This window comes from Python bivittatus, unplaced genomic scaffold (assembly GCF_059951505.1).
Source record: "Python bivittatus isolate LINGU-HERP-01145 unplaced genomic scaffold, Pbiv_v1 ctg000080_np1212, whole genome shotgun sequence".
Lineage (NCBI taxonomy): Eukaryota > Metazoa > Chordata > Lepidosauria > Squamata > Pythonidae > Python > Python bivittatus.
Window position 1 is genome coordinate 43,937,789 of NW_028277035.1, and position 22,220 is coordinate 43,960,008.

Genomic DNA, 22,220 nt, shown 5'->3' on the forward strand with positions numbered 1-22,220 from the left:
GGCCATAGTGGAGTTTGGAGTGTGACTGTTTGAGGTTGTGGACAGGTGTCTTTTATACTGATAACAAGGTCAAACAGATGCCATTACTACAGGTAACGAGTGGAGGACAGAGGAGCCTCTTAAAGAAGTAGTTACAGGTCTGTGAGAGCCAGACATCTTGCTTGTTTGTAGGTGACCAAATACTTATTTTCCACCATGATTTGCAAATAATTCTTTAAAAATCAGACAATGTGATTTTCTGGATTTTTTTTCTCATTTTGTCTCTCATAGTTGAGGTATACCTATGATGAAAATTACAGGCCTCTCTCATCTTTTTAAGTGGGAGAACTTGCACAATTGGTGGCTGACTAAATACTTTTTTGCCCCATTGTAAATATCCCAGGATGGTCAGACACAGAGCTCATCAAATGGAAAAGAACTTCAACTAAGGAAGCAAAAACCTAGGGAAACCCAGGGGGCTCCAGAATAGGACAAAGCTAAGACAGCACAGGACATCACACTGAAATGCCTTTGTAAGGTATCAATGGACTATGAATTATTACAAGTGAAGCTTCATTTATCAGATAATAGTGACTGTGTGTGTGTGTGTGTGTGTGTGTGTGTGTGTGTTTGTGTTTGAGTCAGTCTTGGCTCCTGAAGACTGCCTGGACAGGTCCTTGCAATTTCTTGGCAAGGTTTTTTGGAAGTGGTTTGCTACTACCTGCTTCCTAAGGCTGAGAGGGACTGGCCCAGCTGGCTTCGTGCCTCAGGTGGGAGCAGAACTCATGGTCTCCTGGTTCCTAGCCTGGTACCTTAACCTCTACACCAAACTAGCTCTCAGTCACGACTCTAGCTTTACCTAAAATATTCCTAAACATGGGAACATTTTCTCTTGTAAATATTAGTCGGAGACAGACACTGAACAACATCCCCCGAGACAGAACTTCTCAGGGGCCTGTAGGTGACCCATTCCACCTTGGAGCTCTCACCGTCTCTCCTCACGCCTTCTCTACTGCTGGAGCAGAGAGCACAGTCAGTCAGGGAAGGCACTGTTGGTGCCACACAGACATCCAACTCTGAAGAGGAAAAAGATATTAGCATACAGGGCTGCTGCCACTTAACAGAAAAATTTCTGCTCCAGATAATGGGCATATAAGACATTCATAGCCGTCCCAGAACTATATTCCCATGTAGGTTTGCCCATTATTTTTTAAAGAAGGGAAGGAGGTCAACCTAGACGTAAAATGAAAGATTCATAAACAATCTTGCACATGGCTTGGAGGAGTAGATTTGGTCCTTGGCATTGAGAAAGAGGATTTAAATAATTTTTTTATTGTTTTCTGAACCTGCTCTTTGGGAGAAGGTTGCTGAAATTATCTAACTCATTTAAAAAGCAAAGGAAGCCTCCTCAACTATTAGGCAAAACTATCACATCTGGTTCACACTGTCTTTTTAAAAAACTAGGGTATGTATGTATATATGTACTAATTTAAGAAAAATATGCAGTGAGGAAAAGGAGTAAGAAATAACAAACCAAAGAAATTAAAGGCAAGAGATGAAAAAGAAACATAGCTAAAACTCCAGATTTTTTAATCTTTGCAAACCATCATCAATTTTATGACATTTGCTGCTTTATACATTACTTTTTGTTCTTTAAACTTCTCAACTCTCTTTGAGGTTCTCATCAACCTTGTCTGACTGTGACTCTCCCGGCCTTCCCCTTCCTCTCAACCTATTCACTCTTCCTTCATATATTTGTTTTGCAATTTGATTTTCATTCATTCTCTCTCTGTGACCAAACCATCTCAATGTATTTCTTTTCCACTGGTCACTCATGCTTGTATTCAATCCACATTCATTCATCATTCATTTTTTGCCCTATCTCTTCTGGTTTTACCACACATACTTCTTAAGAACATGCGGTCCTCACTTAATGACAATTCACTCAGCGACCATTTGAAGCTACAACAGTACTGAACTAATGGTAGCTACAGCTGTCCTCAAAGTTACAGCTATTGCAGTGCCCCCGTGGTCATGTGATCAAAATTCAGGCACTTGGCAGCCCACCTGCATTTATGATCACAGCATGCGCTTCAACTCACACGGCCTCATGAAGGGCCAGCAGGTGCCTTGGCCAGGCACACCTCATCAGCAGCGGTAGGAAGAAGATAGTGAAGGTCAGCTGGGGCTGGCAGTAGGCGGTGATGGCGGAGTGCAGGATGGCCAAAAGGGCAGAATTAGGGGGGAGATAGGCGGGTGGGAGGAGCTGAAGCGGATGCGAGCACAGCAGGGCAGGAGAAGCATGAGGTCCTCACCTAATGATGGCCAGTCCTTGCCTAACAACCGCAACCAAGACTGCCGGAGCAGCTGTTGCTAAGTGGTGCAGTTGCATGATGTTTCACCTAACAACTGCTTCACAATTAGGGTCATTAAGCAAGGACTGCCTGTATCCCCTTTTTACTGCATTCAACTTCTCTTGATACTCCTAGCTCTCACTTCTATATAACAAAGTGGGTAGAAGCATGTTCTTCTTCAGGGTTATTTTTGCTTCTTTCAACAAACATCCGTTCACAACGTCTCATATATAAGCTACTACCTTTCTCCTTGTATTTCCACAGCATTTCTCCATCCATTTTCTCACTATTAGGAAACATTCCACCAATGTATTCAAATTCTATTTGCTCCAGCTTTTCATCATTTATGTATAACTTGCAACTGTTCACTCTATTTTCCTATCAAATACAACTATCATAGATGCATTAATTTTGATGAAAGAGCATGGTTGTCCAATGGATTATATTAATTGTATTCCAACTTTACATGTGCTTGAATGGCCAGAAGTGATGGTAAAAGTTACTGTGGGAGGCTTCCTTTAGCATAAGAAAGCAGGGAGCAAGCCAAAGCTCAAATCATACACTTTTTATGTGTGCTTTGAATGTTTTGGGGTTCAATTCAAACTGGTTTGGGAGAAACTGAATCACGCTATCTCTGGCACAGCGTGAGCTTGATTCAAATGTAAGCAAAGATGTGCAACTCATAGAGATGAGGTCCTGTCAGTCGCAGCACCTAAGTGAGAGATAAGTCTCCTTGTTGGAACACTTTAGGGGGGTTTATTCTGGCAGACATTTTTCATCTAGAACCTCTGAAGTTTCTACTTTGCTCCTGCACATGGAAACGTTCCCCAACTGAAAGAAAGCAACAAGGGAAGAAGATTAATGAATCTCCTGAAGCAAGAGATTCTATCAACTACAAGTATCCTGCAAATTAAATGTAACTGATCTAAGTGTTACAGAATCCTGGGTCCTGATGCATCACTAACACCACCACAGTACCTGGTGGTTTTGTGGAGTACCGCTGTGTGCCCTCATCATGACATGCCACCTTCTTCTCATGCTGCTCTCCACAAAGTGAAAAAGTTACAGAGCTATACGTTAGCAAAGGAGATTCACTCACGTCCAGTGTCTGTCACCTCCAGTTCTTCCACTTGGGATGTCACAGTTTTAAAGACACTCTTCAGAATGGCGCGCAGGTCACTTGCAAAGTTAGTTTGGAGCTGGTCTGCCACTCCTGCCAAAACACAGCAATTTGAGCATTTTGCTTGCGCATGGGGAGGAGACAATGGTAGATTTCAGTTAGAAAATACTCCTTTCATAATAAAATGAAATGCACATCGAGCAATACTTTTCATTTGAGTGCAACCTCTACAAAATGCCCCTGTTTCTATTAAATTATCCAAGACAGAGCAGACATTTGAACATCTAAATAGATCAGCATGTTAGAGAAGAAAAGTGATATACAATGATCTAAATAAATACATTTAAACATTATTTGGGGACTAACTAGAGAGTTAGTACAATGCCTAAAATGAGCCAAGTTGTAGCCAGTTCACACATGTGAGGCAATCTATTCTCAACCCCAATTTTGCCATATAGGAGCAGTACTAGACTTACAAGATGATTGTAAAAGATTTCTAAACTAAAGCATGCAAACAACAAGCAAAATATAAGTACTAGTGCAACAAAGGAGTAATATTTTTGAAACAGCTCCCTTTTATGAGTAGCAAAGAGCTGTCATGTTTTAAACTGTAGAGAATCTTAATGGGCTGCTGAACAGAGGACACATTGTTCTAACATACTACCTATGGATCTGGCCAATTTTTTTTTTTTTTTTTTAACATGATTATGGTTAACTGTGGGCTAAGCCTTTGCTTTCTGGAACTTTGTTTCATTTAATAGAACTTTCAGTTCTCTTCTCTCCACTAATTCTTGTCAAGACCGCTTAACAAAAAAAAGCTGCAAGCAGTTCATCAGATTTGGGGGCATTTATCTGGTACATTGCCTTCCACTTGAACTTATTATGCAGTACTGTGCAAAAGTTTTAGGCAGGTGTGAAGAAATGCTGTAAAGTAAGAATGCTTTCAAAAATATATATTGTAATTGTTTATCAATTTACAAAATGCAAAGTGAGCAAACAGAAGAAAAACCCAAATCAAATCAATATTTGGTGTGACCACCCTTTGCCTTCCAAACAGTATCAGTTCTTCTAGGTACACTTGCACACAGTTTTTGAAGGAACTTGGCAGGTAGGTTGTTCCAAACATCTTGGAGAACTAACCACAGATCTCTTGTGGATGTTGGCTGCCTCAAATCCTTCTGTCCCTTCATGTAATCCCAGACAGACTCAATGATGTTGAGATCAGGGCTCTGTGGGGGCCAAACCATCACTTCCAGGACTCCTTGTTCTTCTTTATGCTGAAGATAGTTCTTAATAACATTGGCTATATATATGGGGTCATTGTCCTGCTGCAGAATAAATTTGGGGCCAATCACACGCCTCCCTGAACGTATGGCATGATGGATAAGTATCTGCCTGTATTTCTCAGCACTGAAGACACCATTGATCCTGACCAAATCTCCAACTCCATTTGCAGAAATGCAGCCCCAAACTTGCAAGGAACCTCCACCATGCTTCACTGTTGCCTGCAGACACTCATGACTGTACCGCTCTCCAGCCCTTTGGTGAACAAACTGCCTCCTGCTACAGCCAAATATTTCAAATTTTGACTCATCAGTCCAGAGCACCTGCTGCCATTTTTCTGCACCCCAGTTCCTATGTTTTTGTGCATAGTTAAGTCACTTAGCCTTGTTTCCACATCAGAGGTATGGCTTTTTGGCCGCAATTCTTCCATGAAGACCACTTCTGGCCAGACTTCTCTGGACAGTAGATGGGTGTACCTGGGTCCCACTGGTTTCTCCCAGTTCTATGCTGATGGCACTGCTGGACATTTTCCGATGTTGAAGGGCAGTAAGCATGATGTGTCTTTCATCTGCTGCCGACCACTGAGTCTATGGTTGTCAACGTTGCCCGTTTCTTTGTGCTTCTTCAAAAGAGCTTGAACAGCACACCCTGAACCCCCAGTCTGCTTTGAAATGTTTGCCTGGGAGAGACCTTACTGATGCAGTCTAGTTACCTTGTGTCTTGTTGCTGTGCTGAGTCTTGCCATGGTGTATAACCTGTGACATGAAACTGTCTTCCACAACCTCACCTTAGTAGCAGAGTTTGGCTGTTCCTCACCCAGTTTTAAGCCTCCTACACAGCTCTTTCTGTTTCAGTTAATGACTGTGTTTCAACCTATATACGAAATTGATGATCATTAGCACCTGCTTGGTATAATTGGTTAATCATACACCTGACTCTAATCCTACAAGATCCCTGACTTTGTGCAAGTGTACAAAGTGTGCAAGTATAAGAACTGATGCTGGTTTGAAGCCAAAGCGTAGTCACACCAAATATTGATTTGATTTGGGGTTTTTTCCTGTTCACTCACTTTGCATTTTGTAAATTGATAAACATAAACAATTACAATATATATTTTTGAAAGCATTACTTTACAGCATTTTTTTCACGCCTGCCTAAAACTTTGCAGAGTTCTATATATATCCATTTCCAGAAGGAAATACCTCACCACTTTAACAGGCTTTACATTTGTTCCCAGCATAAATAGTTTCCAGTCACTTATCTTGTCAGTAAAAATTGACCAGGGTGGTGATGGTATGGAGGTTGATTTGAAAAGAACAATATCCTTAATTACTACTGACATTTCTATGTTGCTCCACTCCAAATGGCTGTGAGTGGCATAGAGCAAAATACCCTTGTTTAAGCCTTATTTTGCAAACTGCTACACAAAAGCTGCTATCCATGGTGTTATAGAATACAAGGAATGAAGCACTCACCAGAAATACAGACAAATAATGTGTGAATCATGTCCTCTGTACTGCGGTAACGGGCTCGTAATTCCAGCCTTTGAGAGTTCTGTGGAACATCCATGAACATTCCTCTCTGAGCACTGTCAGATTCCTGTCCAAAGGGCCTGTTAAGGGGTGAACAAGCTTTTAGAAAAGGTGTAAAGAGTTTTTACCATTCTAGGGGAGACCATCCCCTCCCCTAAGAATCTGTGTGCCAATCAAGGAACTCCTGAAATAAAGTTATGCATTTCCACTCAAGTTTCCACATGCAAGAAATATGATTGCTGATCAAAGAGACATCAGTCTGTAGCTTACCCCTACTTGGCAGCTTCTATTATCTACCCCCTTCATCTCAAGTAGTTCATACTGGACAAAAACTTCCCATTTAACTGCATATTGCAAAGTATCTCTTGGTCCTGGCCTTTTGATGCTGCCACAGAAGACAACTTCCTTCCCAGCAAGTTGCAGATGAACAACTCTCCCAATTCATAAGCTAAAGTTAGGCAACCAGCATTCAAGTGGGTGGGTGAAGAGTGCCGGGGAGGAGAAGATTCTTAGTCACACCTTGAGACTGATGGGAAGGCACACTGAGTTGCAAAACCCTGGAAGTCTGGAGAGTCCCTATCACTGCAGAGCTGTGAATCTGTAGCACATTCATTCAGCACACGTTTTTCCAGCTTGTACAACTCCTCCTTGGATAGCACACGCAGCAAATCCCTGTAAGAGGAAGGACTCATGAAGAAAACAACATCAACAGCAACAAAATAAAGTGTTCCTAATGGACAGGATGGACAACTGGGCTCCAACAACCCCTTGGGAAGAATGGCTGCTCCAAATTGCCTGTATGGTAGGATCTGAAAAGCAATGCAAAGCTAAGCCTGAAAAAAAAAAAAGAGAGGGGGCTCATACCATGCACAAATGTATTGGACCTGCAGCCCACTGAAGCAGTAAACTACTGCATTTCTCCACAGTATGCATCACACTGATCTCACTCTCAGAATATCTCACTTCATCCTCTGCTGGGTTTCTCTAGAGAAGAAAGTCACTTTCACTGACTCTCTACACTGCCTCCTACTTCTAAGGACTAGCTTAAAGTGGATAACTTTGATGACAAACTTTTATCTGGTAAAATGTATCTGGGATTGCATCATTTCAGACAGCAACATAGCAAGAACTGCATTTTTAAAAAATACTATCCTCTTTTTTTTTAACCCATGGATATATTAAACCATTGCATCAGGGAGAAAAGATGTATCAGTAACTACCTCTCTCTCCTGTGCTTAATTACTAGATGTAGGGAATTTTATCCTATGTGGAAGAATCCAGGCTGTAAACTGAAGTGCTTTGGCCCAGAAGAAACACACCTAGAGTTCTGTGTAACATATAATTTGGAACTAAGCATGCACAACCTTCCACAAAATACCCCAATCCTTAATGGTTAATTGTATTCTTATACAGCACTGCTATTTTTTAGTCACGCACCTGATTTTTCTAAGCAAGACATAAAAGGGGCTGAAGACTCGAGAAATCTCCTCTGGCCTCCGTTCCAAATTGAGGGGTCCATCCGGATAGATCAGAAGACCACTGCACAGAAAGCAAGTAAAACAAAAATACCAGTTAGAAGTACCTAATGGTGTCTTAAAACACACACATACACACTCTCACTGAAAGCATAATCTCAGCAAAACTAGATTTTTTGTATATTTTAAGCAATGATTTTTGAGCATGTTAATGACACTTTCTTAAGTGTCTCCTTGCTTTCTGGTTCTTCCCTCAAGTGTTGGTTAGGATGAGGCTGGTGTAGGATGAGCCCAACAAGATGATATATTGATGTGTGGGAGAGTATTGCCTAAGGTACCTAAGTTTCTATTGCAATTGTTTGGTTACTTTGCTGTTTTTATGGTCTTGTGATTTGCCCAGGATTGTGGCTATAATATGGGCAGCTATATAAGTCTTTTAAATAAAACAAAGAAAGCTGTATAGGACACCAAGCTTCTAAGCCTTTCATAAATAAACTTCATTTTCCATAGCTTTCAGAATTACTTTTCATAACCCCTTCCATTCCTTGTAGAGGTTACTACTGACTGTAATGCATCTTTCCTTTTTACAACCTGGATTCTGTGTCAACATCTTTCTAAATTTCTGTTGGACACCTATGTTGCCCAAGAGATAGAAGGCACAGATGCAGTTCTTGGTCTGTTACTGGCAGAATGTTGGAAAATAGAAGTAGCATTATTATTTTTTGCCAAGATAGGAGACACTGTGTTTTGAAAGACTATTGTAAATGGAATTTGGCAAAGCCAGAAATGAATGTAACATGCCATCACCAAGTACTATCTTAATAAGGATGCATAGTAAAATAGAATTTGCTTTTGAAAGACCAACCCAACTAAAAAGATGTCACTCCTTCCATCCTTACCCCCACCTCAGGAAAGGCAAGCAGGATGGTGGTTTAGAAAGAAAGCAATCCAGAAACTTTGAATTAACAATCTCAGTTCATGTTCTACATCAGCTATTAAGAATAACCTGAAGGCAAGTTAAGAGATCAGCAAGTTCCTCACTATATCAGAAACAAATCTGATAATGCAGCCTCCTGTGGTTTAAAAAGCAGAAAGAAGTTGATATGCATGACAAAGATTACAAAAAGACAATATGTGATTTTCAGAGGAAGAGCTATGCCATGGAAATAATATGCCACATTTATATATGATTGTCCCAATGGAAAACGTTTAGATACAAATCAGGTCATTAATTAAGTTTTCTAGGGTTGCAGTTACTTACCAAACAAGGAGAAGGAATTCCATAAATTGCAATGCACTCTTTGGTGGAGCATATTATGCTCACTAATGTCAACAATGCAGAGAGCACAAGAGAACACCAAATCTGAACCCATAGTAATAACTCTATTTACTGGGTAAATGTTACGTCAGTCGACTTGCTCCAAATTCTTCTAAGAATATACGCATCATGCCATTTTTGATCATCAGAACTGCCGGGTCCAACATTTCAGGAGTTCTGGCCTATGGAAGTCTAGGCTGCTACAAGGTTTGATAGTCAACCACCAGATGATTATTAAACCCATACCTAATAATAGCTAGGCGGGGAATGGTGAACATCAGCTGTGGTTCATATCCATCAATCATCTCCTGAGTCAAGTAGCCAAGTTTCAGAGCTCTAGGTAAGGGAGAGAATGAAGGGGCAGAGCATGAGAAATAAATCTGTGGATACTCCTAAAACCCAACTGATTATTCTACATGTACATTGGGCCACGATATTTATTCAAAGGCGTGCTGAAAGATTTGCTTACACAGCCTGATATAATTCCATCGCGGACACAGATGTGTGCTGGCCCAGACCACAGAGAGTGAAGAAACCACGTCAGAATGCTCACCTAGCCACGGTTTCACAGAAGAGCACAACAATCTCCTGCTGCCTATAGATCTCTTCAGGTGATTTAACAGAAACTAAAGATGACACATAGCTGGAAGAGAGACACACTTTGAAATCCAACTGAACACACCCTGCAACTACTCTGCATTCAAATCCCAAAACATTTTCCCCTTTTTGCTTCTTTATCAAATACAATTTTGTTGTCACTCCTTAATAACTGATCGGATTTATCCAAGGTGTTTTTGGCACTATTTTGCTTACAATCCAAAGGACAACAATTAGGATTTTTCATCTCTGAGCCCACATATCAATACTTATTGCTCCATATCCCAATTCAATTTATTCAGTATATTATCTAATATGCTCTACCAAGCCTTGTCCCTGTGGCTACCATTTTATCAATGGGCACCCTCACCCCAAGCAGCCATTTTCTTCTCAAAAGGTCAGATGTGCTCACTGCCACAAAAGGTCAGAGACTTGCAGCCCATGCTGTCATCCCTGCTTCTAACTCTGACCAAAGTCCTTTCTAGACCTTCACAGGGCAACCTGATTTCTTTGAGAGATTAACAAGTATGGCATAAACTGATATATGAGTGAACTTAGTTCATACCTCAGTTCAAACTCAGCAAAAAGCACATCGAAGCGGATTAATGCTCTCCGGATAGTCTCTGAATAAGGTCCAGGTTGGTTTAAGCTTTGCTCTCGGAGTACCATCCGCACCACCTCTAAGCTGCACAGCAAATCTTTGGCCAGAGGACGTAGCCGTACTCCATCGGCCTCCTCCACGTCAATATAGGTGCGTGCCATGAGGCACTAAATGGAAAGAACCCAAGAATAAAGCAACATTCCTTATCCCTTGGTTGCCTTTCCCCAACACAGGGTACAAGTTGTTTCAGAGGTCAAGTGAGCAGTCCTACAAGGTACTGAGATTTCATTCTTGGAATAATTCCAGACTATATCCCAGTAAAGAAGGAACCCTCATGCCCTAAAAATTCAGTAACAGTCTGGACCATGATAGATAACAGATAATTTGTGAGCTGCCCAGAGTTGTGCTCTAAGATGGACAGCTATACAAACTAGATAGATAGATAGATAGATAGATAGATAGATAGATAGATAGATAGATAGATAGATAGATAGATAGATTAAAAGAACGCAGGAGGTAGATACTGGAACAGCTAAACCAGATTATTAGAGTATGGCCATGCAAGCCCTTTATGTTTGGGTACAGCTCCATTTACAATACATATAAAATGTAATACAAAAATATGATAATTTTCACTCTACCAGAGCACGTTCAGGAGCTGTGGAAGCATCTCAGTATCTTTCCCCCATGACTTACCTCAGCAGCAAACAACATATGGTTCCGTAGGTTGTCCACTAGAAGGTCTTCAGGGAATTTAATGACATAGTCACGACCATGTCGTTCCTTGGGGATACATTCCTCCATGATTTGTTCTATGATAGCCAATAACTCAGCCTGCCAGAAAAGGAAGAAATATTACTATTTTATCTAAAAATACATTTGACTGATTTCCAATATATCAATATAAAACCCATTCTTCTCAGACCCGTACTGAAGGGCAAGCCCCATAGCCTCATATTTGAGCCAGAAATGAATGAAGCTACAAAGAATCAACAAACTATAAGAGAACACCTGTGGTACGCTCCACACTGAAATCAGTGAAAAGGGGAGGCTCCAGAATTGATTTTGAACCATTTACAAGAATGGTTCACTGTTTAATTTTTCCCTTCAGCTAAGGGCTAAAATGTTACTTTTAAAACATGTTATTTTAAATACTTAGCAGTGTGCACTAAGAAGACACTCTACATTCCTGCAAAATGTCCATGTTTCTTCTTGCCAATCAGAGCTATACAAATTGCACCATACAACTGATCCTCTGGAAAGAGGGAAAAACTAGATTAGCCTTTAATGACCCAGTTTGGTGTACTGGTTAAGGCACCAGGCCAGAAATCAGGAGACCATGAGTTCTAGTCCTGCCTTAGGCACAAAACCAGTTGGGTGACCTTGGGTCAGTCACTCTCTCTCAGCCCTGGGAAGAAGGCAGTGGCCAAACACATCAGAAATCTTGTCAAGAAAACCACAGGGACTAGTCCAGGCAGTTGCCAGGAGTCAACACTGACTTGAAGACAACAACAACAACAACAACAGCAACCTCCTCCTCCTCCTCCTCCTCCTCCTCCTCCTCCTCCTCCTCTAGTTGGTTTGTCTGAGGATGATAAGAGTTGTAATTCAACCCATCTGCTATCTGAAGGGCACAGGCTAAGTAGATTAATCTGATTCAGGCTACTTAACTATCAGGGTTTGCAGTCCAGCTTGAGTAGGAATGGTAGGAAATAGAATGACTGTTCATATCATAAACCTCTTTCTATGTATCCCCTTGACAGGAATAACTTTCAGTTCTGGAGTTCCACCAGGAGAAAGGCAGATAGAAATCTTTGCTGGCACACATGGGAAAATGCAAGGAGGAAGTTCCACTTCTCCTATTTGTGAATACTGTATAGTCACATGCACCCCCTCCTGACTGCTGATCTGCTACCACTTCATAAAATCTATTCTCTGCCAAAAAGTCTTACCTGACTAAGATGCAACTGGTTTAACAGTGTCAGATATTGTTGAGGATCGGTCTCTACATCCAAGCAATTGATTTCTGTTACCACTTGAGTCACTCGTTCATCAGCATAGAAAAACTGTGACAGTAGTCTTGGATCAGAACGCTGAACACAGAAAGCAAAGCCTGGGTTATACACAGCCATACAATATGAGGCACTCATGTTCAACAGCACTTAATTAAATGTACTTTGATATAAACAAAGAAATTCCCTTGATGCAGAAAAATAGTTGCCAGGTGAATTCTAATCTAGCTTTCTCCCCAATGTGCTTGTTTTCTTCTATGGGATAATTTTTTAAATTAAGGTGTGCACAGTCCAACCTGCAATCTAAAAAGTCACATTTTATATATATTACTTTACTTTCCATTAGAATGAAAACAAGAAATCAAAAACTTAGGCCATGAGGTCTGCCGTTCAACTCAGTCAAAGAACAGGGGCTGTGGACTGAGGGCAGAGCCAGAGCTGGCTTGCTGAATTCCGGCACTGCAAAGCTGCAGCGTCCATTCCCTAAAACCATCCATTCCGAAGGGTGTTCAGAGTCTAACTACTCCAGGATGGGGACTGGGTCCTCCAGGGGGGCTTCAGTTAGAGAAGTACCACCTCTTTTTAAAAGCCCCATTCACATTTTTATTCTTCTGCTGAAAGACATTTTTTTCCACAAAGATCAATTAATCAAGATTTATAAGTCAACAGCGTGCAAATGGAGTAAAGTCTTCAACACGGGGGCATGGGAAATTGGCCACTGAAGTGGGTGAGGCAGGAGCCTCTGATTTTCATCCCAGTGAAAGTCATTGTATAATTAAGGGGCAGATAACAGAAACCTTCAAGATTGGAAAATGACTGGCTACAGAGCTGTGGGCCAAAAAAGATGGAGCAAGAGGTCCAAGATTTAAAGCGGGGGGGCGGGGGACACAAACATATAGAAGGTAGGATTCCAGAGTGCTGCAGATGCAGAACTTTGCATGTATGGTTTCCTAATTCTTTGCAACCTCCTTGTCTAATATTCTGGTGTCTGTCTGGGAATGCAGAACAGGGAGAGAGATTCATCCCTGTGCCTAGTATGAAGCCCTGACATTAAGCATAGAAGAGAGAGAATTTTCTGGTTACACTTTTTGCAACAATTTCATTGAGCAGAAATTCTCCAAGGGCTGGTTGCTCAGCAATATCTCTACTTGATTCGAGTATCAGAGAACCTCAGCTTTCTAACTGAGCTTATCAGCATGATAGAAAGATAAAAATGTATACCATAGGAAAACTATGAATGCAATACAAATTAATATATAACCAAAACAAGCAAAGAGGAAGTGAAATGGAACTACAGAGCATTATACTTGGGAAGGAACGTGCAGAATCTAAAAGGGCATGATATCATTATAACAAAGGTGGAGAACATTTTTGAGGAACTGCAGAATAAGGACTTTTTATAACATAAGGTGGTCTATTAATGATAGCAGTGGAGATAGATATGAGGAATCTCTTATTAAACACTCAATCATGACCTAGAATTTGGATGATGGCATCACATAGTTGCTTCTGATCAACTTTGGGAACTTCAATTGTATAATTCATTTTAATTCACAGATTCAAATGGGAGACAATTAAATCAATTCAAGCATGTAGTGGAGAACAAGGCAGAGGGCACGTTTGGAGTGTGAGAGCTCACAAATTGCCGCAACAAGGGATTCTTCTTGTTCACAAAATGGCAGCAACCCCGATCATGACTGGTTACCAAACAGGCATTTATCATAAGATAATATTTTTTAATTAAAAGAATCTTTAAAAAAATAAAAGGCAAATAGAGCAGAAGGTCTTGTAAGCATCAAGAGAGTACAAATGTACCTACAAGCACCATGTTGCCTGTCCTCAATTCCCATGTAAGTATCAAATCAAATTTAGGCATCAAAGCAGGAAGCTTTAAAACTGTCACAAAACAAGAACTCTACTACAATAGGCCAAAGCCTATCTAGTCCAGCTTCCTGTAACTAGGTACATCCAGAAAACTTGCAAGCTCTTCTGTTTTGCTCCTAAGCAATCAATGGGTGGGTTTCCCCACCCCACCCCTTTCTTTTTAAGTGGCTAACATATACTGGTTAGTTAGGTTTCTTCGACTTATTAATAAAACTGTCCTTAGTGTCAATGTCACACAGTTGTTTCAATAGAACACTCTGACTGCCTTTTGGCTCACTGGTGTCACTCCTCCCCGCTGCAGGGAGACAGGCCCATTTGATTGGCCTGCCCCAGGACCCAGGAGGGTTCCAGAGAGCGGTTGGGTTTTCCCCCAAGAATCTGGTGGGCGGCCAAGCCCTAATTGCTGCCTGGAATGGGTAAGTGGCTGGGGCCTTGGACTATATTGTCCCAGTGAAGCCTCTCCCTGTGTGCCAATCCTGGGGCACTAATTGGTTTATTGAGGAGTTCCAGGAGTTTGCCAGAAGAGATCCCTAGAGAACCATCAGATGAAGACTTGAAGTGAATCTGACCAGACACAAGTAAGTGCCCACATTAGGGAGTTATAAGGCGATGAAACCTCAATCTTTTTTTATCCTTATTGTGTCCGCTGATAGGCATCCAGCAGCCCTATTTAGGGCGATCTACTCCCTATTGGATAGGGAGGGCTCCTCAGGACATTTGCCAAGCTGCTGGGAGGATTATTCGGGCTATTGGGCAAATAGAATTGCTCAGATGACTTGGACTCTGACTGGGCAGATCAGGCTGAGGTGCCTACAGCATGCTTTGGTGGTATGATCTGAGATGAGTTTGAGCCAGTGACTCCTGAAGAAGTAGACAGGGTTCTTTGTGCTGTCAGTTTGGCCACCTGTTTATAGATATGGGCCCTTCCTGGGTTGTAAAAGTGGCCAGGGAGATGATCCATGGTTGGGTCCATGCTATGGTATCAGCCTTCTTGTATGAGAGGGTGGTGCCTCCTGCTTTGAAAGAGATGGTGGTGCATCCCCTGCTCAATAGGCTGGGGAAGGTTGTTGTGAAGCTGGTCAATCTGCAGTTGATGAGAACCCTGGAGGAAATGGATTATCTAGACCAGTTTCAGACAGCTTTCAGAACAGGATTTAGTACTGAGACAGCCTTAGTCATGCTTATAGATGACTTGTTCTGGAGTCTGGATGGAGGTGGTGGTGGAGGTGGCTATCCATCCTTGGGCTCCTTGGTCTCTCAGTGGCTTCAATACCATTGACCACCATGTCCTTCTGAGCCGGCTCCAGGGTTTGGGGATTGGGGGCAAGGTTTTACAGTGGTTGTTTTCCTTTCTCAAGGGCTGGTTTCAATCATGCTGGCTGGGTGGAAGAGATCGTTCTCTAGGCCCTTCCCTCTCTCCTCTCCTCTTCAACATCTACATGAAATTACTGGGTGAGGTCATCCGCTGGTTTCGGGTATGGAGGGGGAAGAACTGTCTCTAACTTAATCCTACCAGGACCAAGTGGCTGTGGATGTTTGGGCCACTCAGATCTGGAGATGTTCCACCTATAACTGTGGATGGGGTAGCACTTCCCTATTCAAGAGTGATGCACAATCTAGAGGCCTTCCTGGACTTATAGATGCTACTTGATGAATAGATGGAGACTGTGACCAGGAAGGCCTTTGCACAGCTTCATCTGCTGTGTCAGTTGCAAGCTCTCCTAGATTGGGAAGCCCTTGAGACAATCATTCATGCCTTGGTCACCTTGTGGCTTGATTACTGCAAAGCAGACTACATAGGGCTCTCCTTGAAGACCACCTAGAGGCTTCAATTGGTCCAGAATGCAGAAGTACAGGCAGTGACGGGCACGTCTTGGTATGCCTATGTAACACCTCTGCTCTGCAAGCTTCACTGGTTGCTGGTTTGCTTCTGGGTGTAATTCAAGGTGGTGGTAGTTACCTATAAAGCCTTACATAGCAAAAGGCCTGGTTACTTGAGGGATCACCTGTTTCCTACAGTATCTGCCTGGCCAGTTAGATCTGGCAGGGTTGGTGTGCTCCAGGTTCCTTTGATAGTGTCATCTATCAGGTCCCCGGAAGCATGCCTTCTCTGCCCTAGCACTTGCCCTCTGGAATAAGGTCTCCCCCAAGATCCAGGAGGCCTCCACCCTGCTGGTATTTTGGAGTGTCTTGAAGACCTGGCTCTTTACTCAGGGCTTTGGTGAGGGTGACTGAAACCCCCTTCTGGGTAATGTGGGTTTGCTTTGCGTGTTGTCTGGTTTGTGCCATCTTTTGTTCTTTGTTTTTATCATTGCATTATTTTATTGTTCATGTTTTGATCGGTGAACTGCCTAGATAATAATGAAATAAATAGGAACAGAAATAGAAAAAAAAGGCAGCAAGAGCAAGATATGAAAAATTATCACCTCTCATGCCACCAGTGTCAGCAGTTCATTAACCTTGGGACCAAGCTGGAAGTTTGAAAATATTGCACTGAATTCAGCCAGTAACAACTAGCGTTTGCATCTCTTATCCCTTTGAGCAGATTCTAAAGAAGAGACACAGGGCAAATCTCAGAACAAAGTGGATCCTAGCTTTTCGCTCAGGTTCCACTGACTGGTCAGACTATTAATTTGTTATGTTCAAAGGCTTGTGTTCTCTGTCACCATAACAAACAGAATAACAATACAGCCCCATTAGTAAGCTTCTTTGTTCTATTCAGATGGGCCGATTTGGGATTGTTTGTAATGGTAAAACAGGGTAGAAGTTCAATGAGCAAATAAAAACCAAACAGGCTCTTTCGTAAATGAGGTCATGTCATAATGAATCTTTAAAAATCACACAACACTTCCTTTTTCTTGCTACAGACCAGCCCAGCTATTTCTCAAGGATTACTAACATTTAATCATTCAATCATTCGTACTGAGCATCATGCTCTTGTTGTTTCTGACTCTTTGTCAGCTGACAGAGATACTTTTGCCAGTATAGTCTCTCAGTAACTGCTTCTTTGAGGTCTTGTATGCTCATGTTTGTGTGACTAGTGATGGTATCTGGCCACCTAGTTTCCCATCAGCCTTTTTTGTATTGTCCTCAATTTTCCAAGCATCAGGGTCTTCCTCAATGACTCTTGCCTTTGTATCATGTGTCCAACACTTCATTATTAGTGCTTCCAGTGAGCAATTTGGTTTTACTTCTTCTAATACTGAATTATTTGTTGTTCTTGCAGTATTCTCAACCATTTTCTCCAGCATTGTAATTCAAAAGCATACATCTTTCTTTGTTCATCCTCTCTGATGGTCCAGATTTTACAACCACATGTTACATTTAGAAAAGCCATGTCCTTGACAGTATATAATCTTGTCAGTGTGATATCTCTGAATATGAATAGTTTGTCTCAATCTGACTTATTGTTTTTCCCAAGTAGCAACTTCTTTTTATTTCATGGCTACAGTTAATATGCTTGTGAACTTTTGAGTTTAGGAAGATAAAATCTGTTACTACTTCAGCTTCTTTTCCACTATTTGCATTGGGTCAACACTGCCTGTTATCATAAGCTTATCTTTTTGCTATTATTGAGCATCAGACTGGCTTTTGACCTCCATTCTTTCACCTTCAACAAGAGATTCCCTAAGCACTCCTCACCTCCAGCTACCAATCTGGGTTGTTGAGGTTTCTCCTAGCATTTTTAATTCCAATTTCTACATCTTGTGATATGTTCTGCATATAAGTCAACCAAATAAGTTAACAGTATGCAACCTTACTTATTTTCACAATTTTGAAACAATCTGAAATGATTTAATTGCTTTATATTCCAGTCTGTTTCTAGTTACTACACAAATTCAATAGGCCTGCTTTTCCTATGTTTTTAAGGGCTACAGTACTCACAATTTGTTGTGGTCTACACCACTGAAAGTCTTTCTATAATCAATAAAGGAAAAAAGAACCGTGTCATTTCCATTATCCTTTGGATGTTAGCAATATGATCTCAGGTACTCCTGTATCTTCTGAATCCAGCTTGTACTTTGTACAGTTTTTATCCCATGTACTGTTAAAGTTTAAATTGCAAAATCTTGAGCATTATCTTACTAGCATATACAACTAGCACATGAGATAAGTACAATTATTCAATAATTTGAACACAGCACTGTCCTTTTTTAGTACTGGAATATAAATTGATTTTTCCACTCCTTTGGCTATTGCTGGGTTTTCCATATCTGCTTACAAACTGCAGACACCACTTTAACTGCATGATCTAGTAAAATTTTAAACAGTTCTGCTGGTATTTCATCAACTCTGCAGCTTTATTTGCAATATTTCTTAGGAGCCCTTTAACTTTACTTTCCACTATGTCTGTTTCTAGTTCAGTTATCAGTCCATACAATCATCAATTTTGAGAACTTTTTGATACATATTTGTATCATCACTAACTTTTTTCTTCTGTTGCCAATACATTTTTGCCTTCAACTTTTATCATGTTCATCTTTGCATAAGAGTTTCCCTTGATTTCTGTAATTTTCTTTAATAAATATCTTGTCCTTCCCATTCAATTTCTTTGCATTATTTAAATATACCTTCTTATAACTTCTTGCTCTTCTGTAGAAGTCAATGTTTAATTGAGCAATTTTTTCTCTGTCTATTGTCTTTTGCTTTCCACATTTTTTCAGCTACTTTTGATAGTTCAACAGAGAGCCATTTTGCATTCTTTTACTTTTTGCATTTTGGGATATTTTTGTTTACTTAATTTTTAATGAAGTCACAAATTTTAGTCAAGAGTTTTTCAGACAATCTATCAGATTAAATCCATTAAATCTATACTTTCATTGCATAGAATGTTGAGCTCATATCTTGTTTGGCCTGGAGTTTTTGTTTTCTTTAGTTTTAAGTTGTAATTTTGCAAGAAACAGGTTGTGTTTGAGCTGCAGTCAGCAGCAGGTCTTGTTTTTGCTGACTTAGAGTTTTTCCATCTTTGTTTACAGAATATAAGAGATTGATTTTGGTGCTGTCCATCTGGTGATGTCCCTGAACAGAGTCATCTTTTAGATTGTTGATCTCCTTTCATTTCCTGCACCAAGGCCAAATTTTCTCATAATTAGATGCTATTTTACTTCTATTTATAATTAGTATGATGTCTTTTTTGGGTATGGGATGGCTCAAACTTTTGCAAGAGATGTTTTCAACTTCTGCTTTATTTATTGATAAAAAATTATTTATTGCTTGAATGCAGATTCTACTTTCTCTGTGTCTATAGTTGGAGCACAGACTTGGGTCAGATGCTGATTAACTTACCTAGAATGCAAATTGAGGTCGTCCTATCATTTTTGGGATTGCATCCGAGTACTCACTTTGACCCATTCCTTTTCAATAAAGATGGCAGCTCCATTATTTCCATGGTTTGTTTGTTTTTTTGTCCTCAGTAGAATTTCTGATGTGAAGTGAGCCATTCTGGCCTATTTCATTGTCCTCTTTTGTGAGTGCTCATTTGGGGGTTTTTTGGTACAATACTGGAGGGGTTTCCTCTTTTTCTCTCCAGTGGATCTTACTTAATCTTATCCCTTGTCTAGAGTATGACCTACCCCCTTCTGTACACATTATTGGAATGTGCAAGCCCCTTCACTATTACAAGTTAATAATCCTTGAAGGGGATTGAGTATTCTAATGACCATTAAATAAACCTGAATTAGCCTTCATCTGAGCAAAGGTCAGATAGAATATAAATTATAGATGTCAGTTTTAAGAAACCATTATAATACTTGCAGTACAATGGTTTTCTGCCCATGCAAACAATGCACATATACAGTGGTTACTAGTTACAGTTTATGGAATCCTTTTTAAAAATCTTCACCTGCATGGGAAAAAATAACTCTGATCATACCTTAACATGGCCAAAGAGCTGTAAAATTTCCTACTTAACATAAGCACGTCACCATAACTAGTTCAGAACAATAAATTAGACCCATCCATTCCTCAACTCAAGGAAGCATCATTGGGCACCAGATATAAGGTCTCAACCAAGCCATTATTATTTATTGTTGAAAAAGCAATTTAAAAGTCCATAACCACCGTAGAAAATGCAAAACTAATTTCCTGGAGAAAGTGTAGAACTAATTCTTAAATTTCCTTGCAAGCTGTTTGCCTTCTTGTCTTTCATGCCATACCTATCCCATGCAAAACAAGTAATAGAGTGTAGGCCTATTCCTAAAAATGTTCTGGGTGCACCAAAACTATTTCCCACTCACCACAGAAAATTTAGCCGTTTTCTAAAATCCGGCATTCTCCAAATGACACTGGATCAAAGCTAGCAAAGTCAGCACCATAGATTTAAAAAGACTATCTTTTTTAAACTTAAAGAATTGTCTAACCTGGGCATACAGAGCTTTCCCCCACTGCTAAGTTAAAGTGCAATCCATCTGCTAAAGCAAAGAAAAACATATACCTAAACAGTAATTATCTTTACAAAACTAGAAATAACAATCATGAGAATACACAAGCTCAACTACGCAAGAGGAAGAAACAGAAGAAAAAATATATTAAATGCATATAATATAATAAATATATAATGAGAGCAGTTTGGTATAGTGGTTAACGCAACAGGCTAGAAACCTGGAGACCCTGAGTACTAGTCCCAGCTGAGACACAAAGCCGGCTGGGCGACCTTGGGCCAGTTACTCTGTCTCTCAGCCCTGAGGAGGAGGAAACAGCAAACTACTTCTGAAAAACCTTGCCAAGAAAACTGCAGGGACTAGTCCAGGCAATTGCCAGGAGTCAACACTGTCTTGAAGGCACACACACACATATAAAAAATATGTCATAGAATTACAGTATTTCATAATTATGCTATTCTGACAAGCAGTTTCCTTTACTTCTCATAGGTTGCTGTGTCTAACTTTCTAGGAGACAATAGTACAATGAAGGCAGAAGAGGCTGACCAGAGAGTTTGAATATATCTGCAACAGCCTGAAACAGCCAGTAAGTGCCTCTCTGCTACTGGTCATCTGAATTTCTTCTGAAGTAACGGGTGAAGTGGATGTTCAGCGGAACATTCATCCACAGTGGAACAACAGTGGAAGCTGTTGTTGGATGGGGGTGGGGGAAAGCACTACTTTAACATTGTTAAAGACAATGTAAGCCCAATTTAAGTGTGAGATACTTACACATATACTCCTAGGATGTGGTGAACAGGGCATTTTGGCTCCCGTGAGGGGTTCTCCAAATCTTTTCCCCACAATCTCCTGCTTACTTGGTTTGCAATAGCGTGGGAGATGTTGCTGTTCCTCCTTTGACAAATGAGGCAAGCTAAGGCAAAATGGAACTGGCACCCTTGCTCTTTTAAAGTTCCTGAATAGTTGCTCAGAGTTTGAATTTCCTAGGCTTTAATGGTTTCTGCTCATTATCTAGATCGACAGGTTAAATTTTATTGACAGATCAGAGAGCTTTCCTTTAACTTTTACATGTCTGAACTTGGCATGGGATTTCTTCCATTCATTAACTTACTCATGAGCTGGAAAGGGTTAGGGTTTTTGGAGACAGAGAGAGGAGAGAGAGAGAGAGATGTTTCCAGGGCATGTTTGTATCATGGTTAGATTCAAATATAAAAAGGCTCAGGGTCACACAAACATATTAGCACTATTGTTTAGCAAGAATCTCCTTCTCTCCTTCTAGTCTGATTAAGAATATCAGAAACAGATGGCAACAAGGGAGCCAACTAAGTTGGATAGTAAATTTGCATGATGTAGAATCATTTTCAAATAGCTGACTTTGTAGTGGTGTTTTACAGAATTAAAATAAATTATATTGCAGTCTCAGGATATGCCCAACCTTATGATATAAAGTCATACCAAAACACTCCCTAAAGGTATGGTTGGGAAGGCATGAGGCTTTCACAAAAAAAGAGGATGCTTTCAGAAATACAAACACTGCACTTCTAGCAACAGCTAGCCAGCTATTTCTACCCATTTAGCTGATGACACACCTTGAGTTCACGCAACCATTAAATAAAGACCCCAAAAAATGGTTCAGGCTTGAAAGGTCAAACTTCTAAACCAAAGCTAGTCCTGACTGGACTTC

The 22,220-nt window shown here is 40.6% G+C and overlaps 1 protein-coding gene across 3 annotated transcripts in view; it reads right to left on the reverse strand.

The window, feature by feature from the left end:
* Window positions 1-22,220, reverse strand: part of ZFYVE28 (zinc finger FYVE-type containing 28) — a 34,361-nt gene that overhangs the window by 2,989 nt on the left and 9,152 nt on the right. Inside the window, exons 2-11 of one of the 3 annotated variants that reach the window (XM_007430527.4) lie at window positions 12,213-12,353; window positions 10,957-11,094; window positions 10,225-10,427; window positions 9,616-9,705; window positions 9,309-9,398; window positions 7,707-7,808; window positions 6,789-6,941; window positions 6,213-6,349; window positions 3,433-3,546; window positions 969-1,055 (exon numbers count right to left, since the gene is read on the reverse strand). In XM_007430527.4, coding sequence (XP_007430589.1) covers window positions 969-1,055; window positions 3,433-3,546; window positions 6,213-6,349; window positions 6,789-6,941; window positions 7,707-7,808; window positions 9,309-9,398; window positions 9,616-9,705; window positions 10,225-10,427; window positions 10,957-11,094; window positions 12,213-12,353 — 1,255 coding nt within the window. Of the gene's footprint in view, window positions 1-968; window positions 3,165-3,432; window positions 3,547-6,212; window positions 6,350-6,788; window positions 6,942-7,706; window positions 7,809-9,308; window positions 9,399-9,615; window positions 9,706-10,224; window positions 10,428-10,956; window positions 11,095-12,212; window positions 12,354-22,220 lie in introns of those variants that run through there. The other 2 variants (XM_088133938.1, XM_025168134.2) reach the window with 2 other exon arrangements.